The 17,446-nt window shown below is 35.2% G+C and overlaps 1 protein-coding gene across 20 annotated transcripts in view; it reads right to left on the minus strand.

The window, feature by feature from the left end:
• Positions 1-17,446, minus strand: part of ptpn13 (protein tyrosine phosphatase non-receptor type 13) — a 183,746-nt gene that overhangs the window by 69,589 nt on the left and 96,711 nt on the right. For 11 of the 20 annotated variants that reach the window (XM_073934787.1, XM_068215907.2, XM_068215904.2 and 8 more), the window contains exons 13-19: positions 15,963-16,113; positions 15,201-15,339; positions 14,460-14,612; positions 11,341-11,523; positions 11,050-11,212; positions 9,189-9,555; positions 3,819-3,916 (exon numbers count right to left, since the gene is read on the minus strand). In XM_073934787.1, coding sequence (XP_073790888.1) covers positions 3,819-3,916; positions 9,189-9,555; positions 11,050-11,212; positions 11,341-11,523; positions 14,460-14,612; positions 15,201-15,339; positions 15,963-16,113 — 1,254 coding nt within the window. Of the gene's footprint in view, positions 1-1,492; positions 1,553-3,818; positions 3,917-9,188; positions 9,556-11,049; positions 11,213-11,340; positions 11,524-14,459; positions 14,613-15,200; positions 15,340-15,962; positions 16,114-17,446 lie in introns of all 20 variants that reach the window. The other 9 variants (NM_001089543.2, XM_068215905.2, XM_068215903.2 and 6 more) reach the window with 1 other exon arrangement.

The following is a 17,446-nucleotide window of genomic DNA, read 5'->3' on the forward strand; positions in this document are numbered from 1 at the left end:
TAGTAAATACTATAGTGCTTTTTTAACTTGACTGACACCGACACCTGAAATAGAGATCAAGATGTTGCGCAATCAGCTAAAATGTTGCTAGAATTGCTTTTTATGTATGGGAGATATATATTGCATCCCCATTAATGATAGAGGTAATGTCTATGATATTGCTTATTGTGATAAGCCTACTCATGGTTCTGATCACACTATGGTTTTTGAGTCACGGATCGGACAATTTTTCAGATCAACAAAAAATGGAGACAGCAAAACATTTGCTTTCCATTTATTACATTTAGTGTAAGACTCTTTTGGTTTCAACAAACATATATTAGAACCTTTAATTTTAATTTAAAAAAAAATTCATGAAATAACCAGCTTAATAAAAAAATATAAATATTCATATTGAGAAAAATTATCTTTGTTACTGTTGCTGATAATGCTAATGTATAAATCTAACATTATAATCTTGTACAACACCATATTTGTTTTTAGTCTCATTTTCAATTCGTGATTTAAGAATTCTCCCATAAAACTTGTTTCATTACTAGATGTATCATTTTTGAATAATTCAGTGGCATATTTTTGATGCTTGTTTGTCGCCACTTATCGGTTAAACAATGTATATGCTACAAATTTCAACAGCTTCAAATCATAACTATAAACCGTTCTCCCAGTATTTCTGTGTCATTTTAATGTTTGTAACTGAATGAAAAGTGTAAAAACTGAATCTCTCGGTCTCGCAGGAGGAATAAAAAATGTTTATCATTTATAATTTATGTTGTTGGTGTTTGAATTGAGATCTCGATCTTTTAATGTTTAATTGTGAAGCTTTACACTGAATGCATTAATGCAAGCTAAACAAGTAGAACACCTTTAATAACATTAGAAAGCATTTAGGTGTCACCACACTTCTTCTGTCATCATTATATTTTACAGGAAAGCCAAAATGCTTTCATGCAGGTGTGATTTGAATGAAGTGGGGTGATCTCTCTTAATTAATCTAATTAAGAGATTAATTTACAATTAAAAATGAAAAGTTATTAATCGGCAGGTCACGTGTTCCGAACCGTGGGTTGTGATCTGTTACGCCCCTACTAACTATACACACACAACAAGTACTTCGCTAAACACATAGTCTACGACAGACTATACAAGTACTTTTACACAGACAGAACAACATTGTGCAAGATATTGGGCAAAAGATTTATTTAAGGCTGAAGAAAATAGGTAGTACTGCATGATTGTGTTGTACGTTCACAAGTAAACACTGTTTTCCTTATTAAATCCTTGTAAGATAAAGTTTAACTAAAGTGTCTGGTGTATATGGAGAGAAGTGTCTTTCTACAAGTGGTTTGTGAAGCCTGTAAACACTCTTGTCTCTATATGCACCGGATATACTTTGCCATGAGGACTTGCTATATTTGGAAACTGAAGAGAAACAGATGACATGCAGACAGAAACAAGCTGGGTGACACCAAGCTAAACAAAACCCAGATCGTACCAGTGATTCCTATGGAGGAGGCAGGAGTGGAGGGAACTCCAGAGCTGTGCATGCTCACGCCTAGAGATTATGAAACAAAAGTTTTAGTAAACCCTTAAGTAGAAAAAAAAACATTAATGTATACAAGGAAAAATATAAAGAATGGCGTCAAAATCTTTTTTTTTTTTTTTTTTTTTTGATGCACATTTTTGTATTTTAATTCTTTGGAAACTACTCTGTCAATCTTAGGAAATAGTCTTTATTTGATTTTAGGTCTAGAGCTATATTTATGCTTTATTTTATAATTTAAAAAATGTGATAATGATTGGATTATATGACTGCATATAATTTCAAACAGATGTTTATGTTAACGTATCGCTATATACACCAGATTTTCAACAGTTTTGGCACAGCAGGACTTTTTTCTATAAATATTTTTATTCAGTTATAACACATTAAATTAACCAAAAGTGATAAAAATATTTTTAAAAATATGTTTTTTTTTTAATATATGCTCTTTTTAATCTTCAAAAAAAAAAAATACAATCCACATAAGTAGTAAAACATTTATAGATATTTGTTTATTTATTAATTTAATGCCTTCATTCATTCATTGTATGCTGGCGTGTGCTGGTGTTAAGGTTATGCTACAAAAATAACAATAATAAAAAACGAAAAAAACTATATGCCACCAAAAAAGCTTAACACACAGGCAGAGGAGGTTGACAATATCAAGAGTATCAAGAGTAGCTTCGGATTGGATAATTTAATTCAATTCAGCTTTATTTGTATAGCGCTTTTACAATGTAGAATGTGTCAAAGCAGCTTCACATAAATGGTCATAGTAATAGGAACAGAGTAGTCAGTTTTTAGTGTTTAAGTTCAGTTCAGTTTAGCTCAGTTCAGTGTGGTTTAAAATCATTACTGAGAGTCCAAACACTGAAGAGCAAATTCATCATAAGTAGGATAAGTAGTTATTTAAAAAGTAGGCAACAGTTTGTTGAAATTGGCATACCTAAATGTAAGTTACTAAATGTAAGTAATACATTAATGATACGTGTAAGATATCAAAGTCGTTTATTTTATTTGTGGATGATACAAGTATCTTTCGTTCAGGGATAATTTACCAAAACTTAGAGTTGATTAAAACAGAAATGAATAAATTGAAATTGTGGATTGATGTAAACAAATTGTCATTAAATATAAGTAAAACAAAGGTTTATTAGTTACAAGTTACAAAGGCACATTAGCTAATAATAAGTTACCTGAAATTTGTGAATGAATTTACTAACATGAACAAACAATTAGTAATGCATTTATTTTGGTATTTAATCATCTCAATTAAATTACATTAGTTTATGTTAACTCACGCTGCATTAAGTAATGTTAACAAGCACAGCTATTCATTTTAATAATGCTATAGTAAATGCTGAACTATTATTAATTCATGCTTTACAATATTATTCATACTTGGTTAATGTTAATAAACACATTAACTAATATACTCTTATTCTTAAGTGATACCAAGATTTCTATGAAGATAAAATATAATGATTTGCCATCTTGGGAATACATTTAATTTTAACGTGCAGTACAATATAAAACTTATATTTTAAAGTGTTATACTACATCAACAAATTACTTGTTTCACTGTACTATTTTATTAAATACTTTAAAAAATACAAAAGTAAAAACATTCAAATAAATGCACAGTAACTAACTCAAACCTTTTGAATGGGACTTTTATCACATATTTTTTGCAATTATTCATTTCTTAAGATTACTTATCCATGCTATAGTGTCAAATTGCTTGCAAACAAACTCAATCTTGCCCCAAACCCATTCTTTACCCAGATATAAAAAAATAAAAAACATCTTATCATTATAACATCAGCCAAACCCTGACATTTCCTTTTACTTGCTATAAAGCCTTGTATTATTCGCTAACACAAAGAAAAGCCCTGATGCATGTTTAAGCGCACAAATTCAGCCTGTAATCTCTTTATGGCATCTCTGTACATGCGGAGGAAGATGTTGAGAGGATTTGGGCTTCTGCGTCTCTGACAGAGGATGTCGGGATGAAATGGAGAGGTAAAATGAAAAGATCATTGAGGGAACAGAGAGAAAGCTGTTAGAAAGATAAAACGAAAGCGTCCGACAGTTGTGACTCCACTGAGACTGATTCCACCCACCATCAGACAAGAGAGAGAGACTACAAAGTGAGGAAGGTTAGACAACGTTCAAAAGCAGAAAGACACGTTCTTTGAGGGAGCGGCGAGCCATTTTTCAGACTGAGCTTTGAGTGGAGATAAGAGAGAAACAGCCGCTCATGTCTTCTTTTCCTCACCTACGACATATGCCTGTCCCGTGTCCTCGCAGGATGAAGAGTCTGACTCTTTCTTTAGGCTTTTAGGGCTCCAGCGAGGGCTGTCATCCACCGACAAACTGCAGGAGAAACAAACAAAATCAGTACAAAAAAACAGTATTACTTTCAGTGGTAGGAGGAAAAAAAATAGTTCTTTTCTGATCAATTCATAATAGCACTTTTGGTAAATATGAGTAGTGAAAGATGTGAGAAAAATATTTTGTTGGGTCAAGGTGCTGGATGTGCATTTTTGACTCTTCTAAAGCATAAAAATACCATAATATGTTTGCACATATTTAAGAAACATGCTAAGTGAACATTCTTGTTTATCTGAAAAACAATGCTGAAGTAAGATATTCTGCTTTGAAAATGAGTTATGTGCTGGAACGGCTGTCTTTGTTTTGGCCATTTAGCCCGCCCATTGTCACTTTAGCCAATTATATTTCAGCAAATGTGTCAAAGTATGTGTCTGTCATCGAAATGCAACGTCCGGTGGACAGTAGCAGACTCTGAACTGAGATGCAGATTCAGAGTTCCACATGAGGTGGTTATTAATTAGCAAATAGTATAAATGTTACAAATGTAAACATTAGGTGAGCAGGTTACATTGTAACCCCGTGTCCTAACAACATGCTCTGTGATGACATTTGCACTGATAAGTAATTTGGCTGTTTGCATCAGATGCAACATGGCGGAAATTTAAATACAGCCATTCAGAAGCACAGAATATTGCACTTACTGCACTCCAATTTATAATTTTATAGTTTATAATATAATTAATACATATTAAACCTCTTTAACATTATTAAATGTAGATGCTAAATCACTAAAATGTGTTGGTTTTGAGTCACAGTTATAAAGTTTAATTTCAAACGGTTTATTTTATTTTTCAGATCTGAGGTGAACTATCTGCTGCTGCTTTCAGTATATGGCAATAAATGTGATGTAAAATGCCATTCAAACTCACATTGTCAGGATTCAACACTGAATAAAGCACATTAGGTGTACCTGCGGTGATCATTGTCAGTTTATCCTGTTGTTCAGCTGCAATAGATGCCGCTTCTAATATATCAATTCGAGATGTTGGTTAGAACATAAACTCCATTTGATATGGAAAATATTTCTTCTATCATGTGCTGTTGCTTTTATTTAGAACACGACTTAAATCAGCATTAAGGCAAGATAGTCAGACTCGCTCTAGTTGGTCCTCAATCTGGTTTGGAAGTTTGTTCGGAATGCTAATGCTAGTTTGTTTGTAATGCAATACCAAGTTCAACCACTGGGTGTCAAACTTCACCAACTTCACATACTCCACCTTTAACATTTTAATGTTTTGCTCAAAATGTTAACAAAAATAGTTGCCTCACTATGAAAAGTGCAACAATCACAGCATATTTTATTTAAAAAATAAAACAACAACTGAAGAAGATTTTTTATTCTCTCTGTATGAAGTATTTTCTAAGTGTAAAGCAGTTAATTTTCTCTTCTCAAAATGTATGTAGTGTTTGCAGCAAACATGCCAGCGTGTGTTAAAAATACAGTGATATGTCTGTGTAAGATGAGTGTGCCTGCAAAGGAGCAACACTAGGAGAAGGCTGAGTGACTGATTGTGTAGAATAACTGAATATGTAAAGCACTGATCATATATGTTAAATACTTCTATAAAGCTATATGTGTCAGAAGTTAGAATGAGTAACATTATCAAGTTATTATCCTATCATGACAATGTATGTAAACACTTAGTTCCTTTGCATAAGTTGCATCTATACTTTGCTGACATAGACCTGTAACATCTCTGTTGACATGAGCTAGTGGGCTGAGAGCCAAGAATAGCAGGACCCCTTAGACTAGAAACCTATTCAAAAATGGTCAAGAGTTAAAAAGAGACTTAGGGGTGTGTCAAATAATCCTGTATAAAAATTGTAACAAACACACTGAAAGTTTAGAAGGAGCAGGAGAGACTTTAGAAGGTGTCCAGGAGAGACTTCAGAATGCTCTGGGGTCTGCTCTGCTCTTTCTCGGCTTTAGTATGGAGAATAAAGTCTATTTTCTGATATTCAAAACCTCTGGTCTGATAATTTCTAATTGATAAGACGTCGAATTTACGACACAACAAGTATTATATATATAATATTTATATATGTTTTTAGGGATTTTTTTGTACACATTTCTATAACAAATAGGTTAGAAATCAACATAAACAAACAATTTAAGACTTACTTGTAATAACAATTTTACCAAAAAATAATTCCTTTACAGTCTCTCTCCATAAAAAAAAATTGTCTAATAAGTTACGAACCAGGACATAGCATAAGTATATGTTTACAGTAAGTTTTGTAATAGCCCCAGTAACACTGCATGGTTTTTTTCCTATGATTATTTCTATTTTGCCCAATAAAGAGTTAAAGTATAGTTGTATTGAGCTCCTGTTTAAAAAATTAAATACAAATAGAACTGAAATTCTCACTGAAATTGTCAATTTCCACCATCAGGACAACAATAAAAAATTCCAGACTAATTCATAACACTTACAGTTAACTGAAAGAGCACATGTGCGTTCTTTTGCATAAATAATGGTTGGAGTAGACAGAAAAAAAACCTCCAAGAATCACAGCAGGAGAATTGCAGATGTTAGTTAGGCCCTGGAGCGAGAAAGTCTCAAAACCACAAACTGACATCACAAACAACACCACGAATAATTTGAAAAGATCGCAAAATTTGAAAAAATATTTATCCAAAAACAAATGCAGTCATCTTTGTCTTTGTTTCTATTTTTTTTGGTTAAAATTGAGCAAAATATTTAAGCGGAATAAACAATCAAGACATTTTTTTCTTAGCTCACATTTACTAATGATGCCAAAATGTGTGGAGGGCACAGCATATCACCAGAGAGGAAAACTACAGATTTATAACTCTAACTTTAAATGTTCAAGTCATAACTATGAGACACTTGAAAGCTCTAGTGAATATGCATTATGGCCAGAGTCTGAAATACTACAACCATCTTCACAGGAGTATTAAATGCCTCCAAACATGTGCAAACATGGTTTAAGACCATCATTCTCAGATGCGCACAGACTGTCTGTCTTCCCCCGAGAGCTGATTTATGCTTCTGGCTGCAGGCATCCCAGCACCGAGCCGACGGAGAAACAGAAATGCAGAACAGGAGAGTGTGACAGACTCAGAGACATCAGAAAAACTGTATATGAGGAGGAGTGAAAAAGATTGTAAGAGTTTTAAAACATGATCAAAACCATGTCAGAGCTAGAGAGTAAGATGGATAGAAAGATATGAAAGAAACTGTCAAAAAGATAAGATAAAATAAACTGCATGGATCAGGAGAGTGAGACATTTACAAAAAAGCTACACTGTAAAACGTATCTGTTAATTCAGTTTTCATATTGTGAGATTCACAAGTGTTTTCTGTTTATTTACAGTTGTGGATTGCTTTATGGGAACTTGATCTCTGCCCTGTCGACTTTTGAGGTTGAAAATTCAACTCTCATTGACATTTTTGTGGTGTGAGATAATATAATGTAGAAGAAATAATATATGAAGTAATAAGTCTGTGAAATAACAGAACATGTACCTCCAGTTTATTACAGGGTTTTTGTACTGTAATATACAACACCAACCAGGACAAGAGTCGATCTCACTCTTTTGTATTTTGTAGTGCTGTATTTATACCGCAGAAACTGGTAGTGTTTGCTCTCCTTTGGCTTTTTCAGGGTTAATTATTGTGATATCTTGATTTGCACATACAGAGGAATACTGGGAAATCTCTGTAGACTGATGGCATTTCATGCCGTTCAGGTTTATAAGCCTAAAATGTCAGCAAAATACAGGTTTTGTCCTAATTTTAGACATTACACTAAAGAATCATTCATATACTAGCTTTAAAGTGGCATTTTTAAAGTAGCAATGGTTTCTGCTGTTCAGATGTCAGCTGCAGATTTGAAGGAATGGTGGAAGAAAGTAGTTCCTCTTACAAAAGGGTTTTTGAGACTCTCCCTGTTTGATTTTCTTTTTTATATACTTGATTATGCCGTCGAACTGTTGTATAAATAAAATATTACACTTGTAGCAGTACGATATGGCTGTATATCAGCACTGGTGGGACACTAAGGCACTCGAGCCAACTTACTTACCTCCTATACTGTTTCTAACTGCAAGGTTTCTTTTAATTCTTTTTTTATGAAACCAGAGATTTCTATCCCTCCATTTAATGTGTATTTGTCTCTTCACAAGACTTTGATTTAGATTAGACCGCTCGACTGATGACAGATTTACAATGCACATATATTCTAGTAAACACAGAAGTTCAATTCGTGTAATGTTCAAGAACACAAGTAGAGTTGGTAAAATGTGACAATCAATGTTTTGGATGAAGTAACTCTTCAAAGTTTGGAAATAGAGTTTTTGACACTCTTTGCTATTAGAACTGTGCTGAATTTGATCATCTGAAGCGCATGTATATGCTGTAACTGCTCTCCTCAAAGTGAAAGAGAGCACAGTTAAATCAGCATACCACATTTTAGGATTAAGTAGTGTGAAGCATGTTAGATGATTTATTCTCATCATGTGGATAAATCACAGGATAGGCTGGACAATGCTATGCACATCACTTTTTTGTTAAGGGATCCAATGAATGCATGCATTAACAGTGTAAGGAATAAATATTTAATATACAGATTTACAGTAACAATACTGCATTCATGATTTTAACCCTAGATTATTAATTAAAGTAGTCATGAACTACCTCTGCTTTTTCTATTACACTGTTCTCTGAGATCCACTCATAGTGGTCTAAGGGGTTTTTACAATCACCTCTTTTGAGGCATTTAATAAATTTAATACAGCCATATCACACTGCTACTCGTGTGATATTGCTCATTTAATCTATTCAAGGTTAACTTTTCAACGTTAGAATTTGTTGGAAGAAATATCAAGGTCCCGTTATGCAAATCAAAAGCATGAATAAATAATTAGAGAGAAAAACAGAAGTGTAAAGACATAATGAACTAGATTTAACCAGAAGGAGGAGACGGGTATATTGTGAACCAGCAGATAAGCACAAGAACTTAGTAAAGACGTAAGAGAAACCACATTAGAGCTACTAAAAGAAGTAAATGTACTCCAAAAGTCAATAACAAACTCTGGGTAAACTGAGTCAACAAAGAAAGTTTGTATCAAGCATTGTGAAACCACTTTACCAGGTTGAATTTGTTTCGATTTGTCAAACCAAAACATACTCTGGAGTTTGTTTGACTCGTTCTGTGCAACAGGCCACAAGAAACAGAAAACAAGACGCAACATCTAACTGCTTACTAAAAACACACATGCATGCATCACCTTTCTTGTTGTCTGGCCACAGCGATGGATCCCGTGTCTGAATTTGCACGCTGATGTGATGACGCGAGCACTTGTGATCGGGCCATGCTGCTCTGTGATTGGCTACTGAATGGCACCATCCTGTGCTCTGGCGACTCTGGCAGCTGGCCCAGGTTATGATGGGAACGGCTCTTCATCCTGGGGTTGGAGCTGCTGCTGAACCCTGGATAGGGCGGTTCAGATGGGACAGAGACCCGACTGGATGAGCTCTTACTGAGGGACATCTCTGAGTAGGACATCCTCTTGTAGAGTTCAGGCTCAGAGCTGGGGGACAGACTAACTGCACCCATCCCATCAGAGTACTGCAGACTGCTCAGCGGAGAGTTCTCTGAGAGGAAGAAGTGACAGAAGAAATAAAGATGGTAAGGGTCATGTAAAAGAAGTGTTCAGAATAATAGAACAACCATTTTTACAATATTTAGACTAATTTTGATTCAATTCATGTCTGTTTTTTTAATTCTTGTGTCCACTTTCTACCGCTTTAAAGAGAGGGTCTTGGGGTGGGTTCTAATGTTTTGCTCTTAATGTTGGAAAATAAGCTTGCCAAATTTCCATATGAAAACAGTACATGGTTATGTCTAACTTTTAAAGGTCCTCTGAAATAAAATAGTGTTTAAGTTAGTGTCAGTTTGTTAATTTTACAGATATTTATTAGCTAGTGTGCTCCAAAACAAACGACAAAATTCACGTTTAGAAGATGTAAAACCGATATAAACATCATAAGGTTGCAGTTTGCCGCTTTCGCATAAATAAATCAATGATTTATGTCACGTCACCTCATCAAATCTTGACCAATCAAATGCTCTCTAGTATCTGACATGCCCCGCTCCTTAAAGACCCTTTAAATTAGATGCACTTGAGCTCAGCGGCTCTCACTGGCAGAGTTCAGATAAACACAAAACACTATTGGCTGTTTATTTAAAAGGGGAGGAGCTACACTATGTCCTACTCTCTCTTTATTTTTCCGTTGTGATTACATCAAACATTGAATAAAACAATGCACATTTGACAGGAACTTTAATTTATTCAGCTTTTTTTTTTGGAAGTCTGTCAGTTTATGACCATTTATAATTGGTGTTTTACATAATTAAATCTGTTTTATCAGATTTTTTTTAATCCAAAAGGTCATTATCTGCACTTGTTGAGTAATTGCAATAATTATGATGTCCTTTTGAGATATTCTGTTCATGAGATTACGCACCGAAATCATATAGTGCAGGACTTCACGACTGAATCAGATCATTTTTCAAACGTCAATATAACATCCTGATTTTGTGCTCAACAATTCTTATAAATGGTGAAACATTAAGGCTGCATTTATACTGCACTGTTCAAGTGACTCAATTCCGAATTTTTTCTGTCATGTGGCACAGATCGCATATGGTCCATGTGGATGCAAGCAGAAACAAATCACATGGATTCCGATTAACTCAAATCAGATTCAGGCCTTGTTCATCTGTGAAAATGTATCCGATATGAATACATACTGAAACTATACATTTTTAAAATGTTTGAGTCAGAATTGTGTGAAAGCTGCTCAGTTTGCACCTTTCTTTCCAACATATAAACTATTGAAATCATTTTCTTGCTCCAAAGTGGATAAACCAAAAGTCTATCCTTTTTAATTACTTGTTATAGGTTTTTAACCTTTAATGGATAAGAGAGTGCTGAGTATTGACAAGAAAGTGTGGGGAGCAGAGAGAGAAGGGGAAGGCTCGCCAAATGACCTCAAGCCGGGAATTGAACTTGGGTCACTGTGATCACCAGAGTGCATTGTGTCTGCTAGCCTATTGGTGCCAACATGTTTTTCATTATTTCTCACCCAGCTCCTGCAGTTCCTGGTTGTTCTGTCTGGCTTTCATGTGCAGGTGGAACTTGTACTGAGCCGAGCACAGCTGCAGTAGATACTGGCAGGTCTTCTGACTGTCCGTCTGAAACAGATGTTTGATCCCGTCTGAAGTGTTCTGCAAGCAAATCTTCTTTTTCTGCAATATATAAAAAAAAATAATAAAAAAAAAACATATGATAGCAAACACCGAAGGCCTGCATGTGAGTCTCAGCCTCCCTGGCTTTTTCCAGGAACTGTGATTTCCACCAAACATAAACATCTTACCGTGAAAGAGATCTTCTTAGTATCCCTCCAGGGGAACCTTAGCACAGGGGTTCGATTTCCATTTAACACCTCGAAGATGAGGACACCCTTTGAGTAAATGCCCAGCATGATGCCAGTCAGAGATCTCTTTTCTGGAAGCACACGGTGGAAATGCACTCCATATTCAGGCAGTCTCTGGCACACCTGCACATAACAGACACAGAGTCCTTTTACAAAGTCACATTTAAAGGGGATGCCGGTTTTTAACAGGATGTAAAATAAGTCTCTGATGTCCCTAGAGTGTGCATGTAAAGTTTAAGCACTAAATAGCCAACAAATATTTTGTTATAACTCCCTGAAACTTCCCTCTTTCAGGCTTTGATCCAGAATGTGCTGTTTTGGTATATTCAAAAGAGATGCTCCCAGACCTCTTATTTAAAAGCATCCTAAAAATTAACATTTATAACGCCTCTCAGTCGCTGACATTATCTGCTGCAGGTACGGTGCGAAAGCTCTAATGGCAGACTGCTGCTTCTCACTCAGAGCTGTCTATGCTGATGAGGGAGAGATTTTCCTCCCCCGATGACATGTACAAAGAGAGAATGTCAAATCAAAGTGTTTATCAAGTGTGATTATAAAAAAAAAAAAAAAAGTTATTAAGATTTACCATTAGAGGCTGACTCTATGCTGACTCTATTCACACACTGTTGCAACACAACTGTGTTTAAACCCTTGATAAAAGTCATTTTTGCAAAGTAGGTCCCCTTTAAGCATTTTCAAACATTCACAGGATTTTACAACAGCAATAAATTACATATTTACACATAGATTTGTATTTCTCAGGTGCTATCGAAGGTTTCAGATGCTTTTTAGTAGAACAACTTTTTTTTTTTAAATAGAAATCATCTATTGTTGCTCTGAAAAATTGTAATCTTTTAATAAGGCACTTTGTATGTGTATATGTGGGTATGTATATGTGTGATTTAATTGACCCTTCGCTAAGCCACACCCAAAAACCGCCACCCACCAATCGTGGCTAAGCAACTGTAGCTACGCGCAGGGGCTCGGTCAAGCTTTTGAGCGAGTGCATATGGATTGTGCAAATCGGATACCCGGTATCATTAAAGTTTGGACGGGATAGTGGAATTTTTTATTTTTTCAAAACTAAAAACCCAAGAGGAGAAATGCCAGCGTGGATCAAGCTGTGTGAGGGGCACTTAAGGAGCGGAGCTAAGTTGGTTTTGTTTTGATATTCCTAACACATTCAGTGACAGACTGACGGGAATAACTCACACACCTCTTACCCTAAACAGATCTAAACTGTGTTTCCTACAAAAATACAAAGCAGGTTATGTTTCACAGCTGTCTTTTTCTTTTTTTCGCTCGATATTATGAGCACTGATCCGTTTAAACCTTCGCCATAGTCATACTAATAGCGAATATAGGTCATAATGACATGAGTTATTGATCCGGAAAATACTAATCTGCGAATCTGTTGCTAACTTTACTGAACTATTTCCATCTACGGATATTTGAAATTACAAATCAACAGAACAAGGTATAATCACAAACTGAGCACTTGCGATCAATATACTTTACCCGCAGCTGTTTTCCAGTCATTTATAAAGAGTACACAAACATAGTGACAGTAATAGGTAACTTACTGTACATTTTTATGGGTCAATGATGCTAATATTCAGCACAAATCCACCGATTTCCCCTTTCTGACTGCTCTTTCTATGGATGAACTATGTAGAAGCACTGTCCATGCGTGTTTCCTCGTTTCCACAACACTTAATCTATCAGGCTTTTTGGCTAAAAATAGAGAAATCACGGTTTAATTTGTTATTATTAGATTATTTTTAAATTTCACCTCTCATGCTGAGCATGAGCTAATCTGTTGAATGGTCAGTATATGAGACAGCTAGGCTAAGCTAGCTTCAATTTTGATTGAATTATTCTCTAATCAGCTGCCTATTATGTCGTGAATATACCCCTTTAATGCATACTGCAGTTCTTTTTTGTCTGGCTTTCTCGGATATCTCACCTGTTCGCCAAAAATGACATTATATCCCTGGCAATGTCTGACAACGGCGCACACACACATATAAAAGGCTGCCAGGCACGAAAGCTTGACAGGCGTAGCAACAGTAACTAAGGAGGACGGGGCTTATGCCAAACAAAAAGAATCTACCTACGGGTACTAATAATGTCAACTCAACTCTATTTGTGATAGTACTCAAAGTAATGTATTCTAAGAAAAACTGTCTTAAATGTCATTTATTTATTCTAAATATGTAAATCTGTATGTATTTTATATTAAATTTATATTTATTTAAATCCAAAATGTAGAATATATTACATTGTGTAAACCATTTAAATGGGGTGACATGGTGGCTCAGTGGTTAGCACTGGCGTTTCTGTGTGGAGTTTGCATGTTCTGCTGTGTTTGTGTTGGTTTCCTCCGGGTGCTCCAGTTTCCCCCAAAGACATGCACTATACATCAATTGTATAAACTTAATTGGCCATAATGTATGAGTGTGGATGAGTGTGTATGGATGTTTCCCAGTACTGGGTAGCAGCTGGAAGGGCATCTGCTGTGTAAAACATATGCTGAACAAGTTGGCGGTTCATTCCGCCGCGGTGACCCTTGATGAATAAAGAGACTAGGGACTAAGGCGAAGGAAAATGAATGAATGAATGAAAACTTTTAAACAATACATTAAATAAAAACAAAAACTGCCAGTGGGAGGCGCCAAGTCTTTGTCACTGAATCGTTTATTTGTATTCATTCAAATAGACTCATTCAGTCATGAATTAAGTTAGTGACGCACTATGAATGACTTGCTGGATTATTTAAAAATGAGGTTTGGTTACACACTATAATGTATGCAGTGAGATATATAGCAGCTCAGCTTTGACTTGTGGAAATGTTTTTCATGAGAAGTTGCAAAGACGAACTGCTGAGTTGAAATCTAACGTAGAGGAGATCTTGCAACTGCTCAGATCTGAAAAGCTTTAATCAAGAGAATCTGAGGGGAAGCAGACTGCAGCAATCTACTTTTATTTGAGTCAATTTTGTAATTTTGGCCAATCAGGAATTTAGTGATGGGACTGATGTGTTTGGTTTAAGTCCTGACCTTGAGGAACTCCAGCTCGGCCTCCTGCTCTGAAGCGTTGTAGTATGAGCTGTGGAGTTTGGGTAGCTCTTCTTTAATGGTGGTCTGATCGATCTTGTCTAGAACTGGAGCAGGGAGGTAGTGTTCTGTCCGGAAATATGTCTTTCCATGAAGCTGATGGAATATGGAGAAAACATGTACTGAGGTAAGATGGTCAAGATTGACTCTAATAATCTTAGTGAAAAGCTCTTCCTCATAGTCCAGATTTGTTAAAAAAAGTTAATAAAAAAACTTACATTTAAAATTAAATAAATACATTTTAAATAAATAAGAAAAATAATAAGTAAATAAAATAAAATAAATAAAATATTTAATACAAACTTATGCTACTAAAAATGTACATTACAAACTGAAATTGAATACAAATAAAAATAAATAATGCATAATGTAAGGCGTTTTTTACTGTCACAATGATATTTCAAAAACAAAATCAGAAAATTACACGGTAAACACACATTGAACATATTAAAATAAAAGGACAATACAAAAAAAAAGTAAAAGAAACGAAAAAGCAAAAACACACAAATTAAAATAAACTAAAAACAAAAACAAACAAAACTAAAACTAAAACTAACTAAAACACGAAAAAACTAAACAAAAATGAAAATAAACAAAAAAAAAAATAAAACAAACAATACTAAAAGAAACTAAAAAGCAAAAACAATCAAAGAAAACGGCACAATATTTCAATGTCATTTGTACCTCAGTCTGATAGTCCCCAAACTCGGCCTGCAGAGCCAAAGATGCCAAAATCATGGCATTTTCAAGGTCACAGCGAACCCGCTCCTCTAGAATATCCTTCCGCAGCTGCAAGTAGTACTGGTGTTTGGTCATCGTGTGTCTAAAAGAAAACAATATTCATTTGAATTACTAGAAAACACATTTATTGGTGCATAGATTCAACCATTTGCATGCAAATAAATTCACATAGGTATAATTTCGGATTGCCCATTTGACACAATTACTTTCAGCATTACATTGCATTAATAAATCCCAGTTTAAATGCATAATATAATAAAAATATAATATAATATAATAAAAATATAATATAATGTATTATAATAAAATATAAAATAATAAAATATAATATAATAAAATATAATAAAAATATAATATCATATAATATAATGTAATTTAATAAAAATATAATATAATAAAATATTAAATAATAAAATATATATATATATATATATATATATATATATATATATATATATATATATATATATATATATATATATATACAYATATATATATATATATATATATATATATATATATATATATATATATATATATATATATATATATATATAATATAATATAATATAATATAATATAATATAATGTACTTACAACTGTAACAACAAACAATGAATACAACCGTGGTGAAATTCTTTCAACAATAACGACTGAAATGTATTGTTTTATTGCATTATTTTGAAACCTCCAGACAGCTCTTACTGTATCAAACTGACGTCGTCCTGAAAGAACTTGATCCGCAGAAAGAGATTAAAAATGACATCCGTTTTCTTTTTCTTAGGGTCGTCCTTCCAACCGTCAGGTGCTACTTTTGAAAGTTTGGCATCAGATTCAACAAAGTAGAACTCGTCATCTAGAAAAAGGAGAAAAAATAAAAAATAAACAGATCACTCTAAAGGAGTTGCATGCAGCATAACAAGTTATGATAAATCATAACAAGGTTTGATTTGCATTTTTAAAAATGAGTCGGAGGATTTAATGGATGTTCTGTGGAGACAAGGCAGCCATGTTCATTAGTCATGAAGTACAACAAAATAATTTATTCTGTCATATTTAAATACTTCCTAATCAAATTTCAGAGTGTACACGAACAGGTCATTTCCTAAATATTATTTGAAAAAGAGGAAATTAACTGAAGGAGGTTTGATGAGAAATAAATCAATGCAGCATGCCGCTTTCATTTAGTCTTAACAAACAATGAAAAAATTAAAATAATAATAAAATAATAATAATAAAATTAAGAAAGACACAAAATAGTGTTCTAGGTTCAACCATTGAACCAAGGATTCAGGAGGAACAATGCTGTTTGGTCCAGGCCTAGGTACACTGGACCTGCTCTATACCCTCACCAGGGTGCTCGAGGGTTTATGGGAATATGCCCAACCAGTCCACATGTGTTTTGTTGACTTGGAGAAGGCATTCGACCAGGTCCCTCGTGGCATTCTGTGGAGGCTGCTGTGGGAGTATGGGGTCAGAGGTGCTGTTAAGGGGCGTCTCAGGGGCGGCTGGGATGAGAATCCACACCTCCAAGGCCATGGTACTCCACTGGAAAAAGGTGGTTTGCCATCTCCAGGTTGGAGTAAAGTCCTTACCCCAGGTGAAGGAGTTCAAGTACCTTGGGGTTTTGTTCATGAGTGAGGGAAGGATGGAACGTGAGATTGACAGGTGGAATGGTGCAGCGGCAGCATTAATGCAGTCAATGTACCGGTTCGTTGTGGTAAAGAAGGAGCTGAGCCGAAAGGCTAAGCTCTCAATTTACCGGTCAATCTATGTTCCTAATCTCACCTACAGTCATGAGCTTTGGGTCATGACTAAAAGGACAAGATCTCAGATACAAGTGGCCGAAATGAGTTTCCTTCACAGGGTGGCAGGGTGCACCTTTATAGACAGGGTGAGGAGCTCTGTCACCGGGGAGGAGCTCAGAGTAGAGCCGCTGCTCCTCCACATTGAGTGAAGTCAGCTGAGGTGGCTCAGGCATCTGTTTCGGATGCCTCCTGGAAGCCTACCTAGGGAGGTGTTCCAGGCTTGTCCCACCAGGAGGAGACCTTGGGGAAGACCCAGGATGCACTGGAGGGACTATGTCTCTTGGCTGGCCTGGATACGCTTCGGGATCCCACAGAGGAGCTGGAGGAAGTGTCTGGGGAGAGGGAAGTCTGGGATTCTCTCCTAAGACTGCTGCCTCTGCA

Source organism: Danio rerio, chromosome 21, assembly GCF_049306965.1.
Source record: "Danio rerio strain Tuebingen ecotype United States chromosome 21, GRCz12tu, whole genome shotgun sequence".
Classification (NCBI taxonomy): domain Eukaryota; kingdom Metazoa; phylum Chordata; class Actinopteri; order Cypriniformes; family Danionidae; genus Danio; species Danio rerio.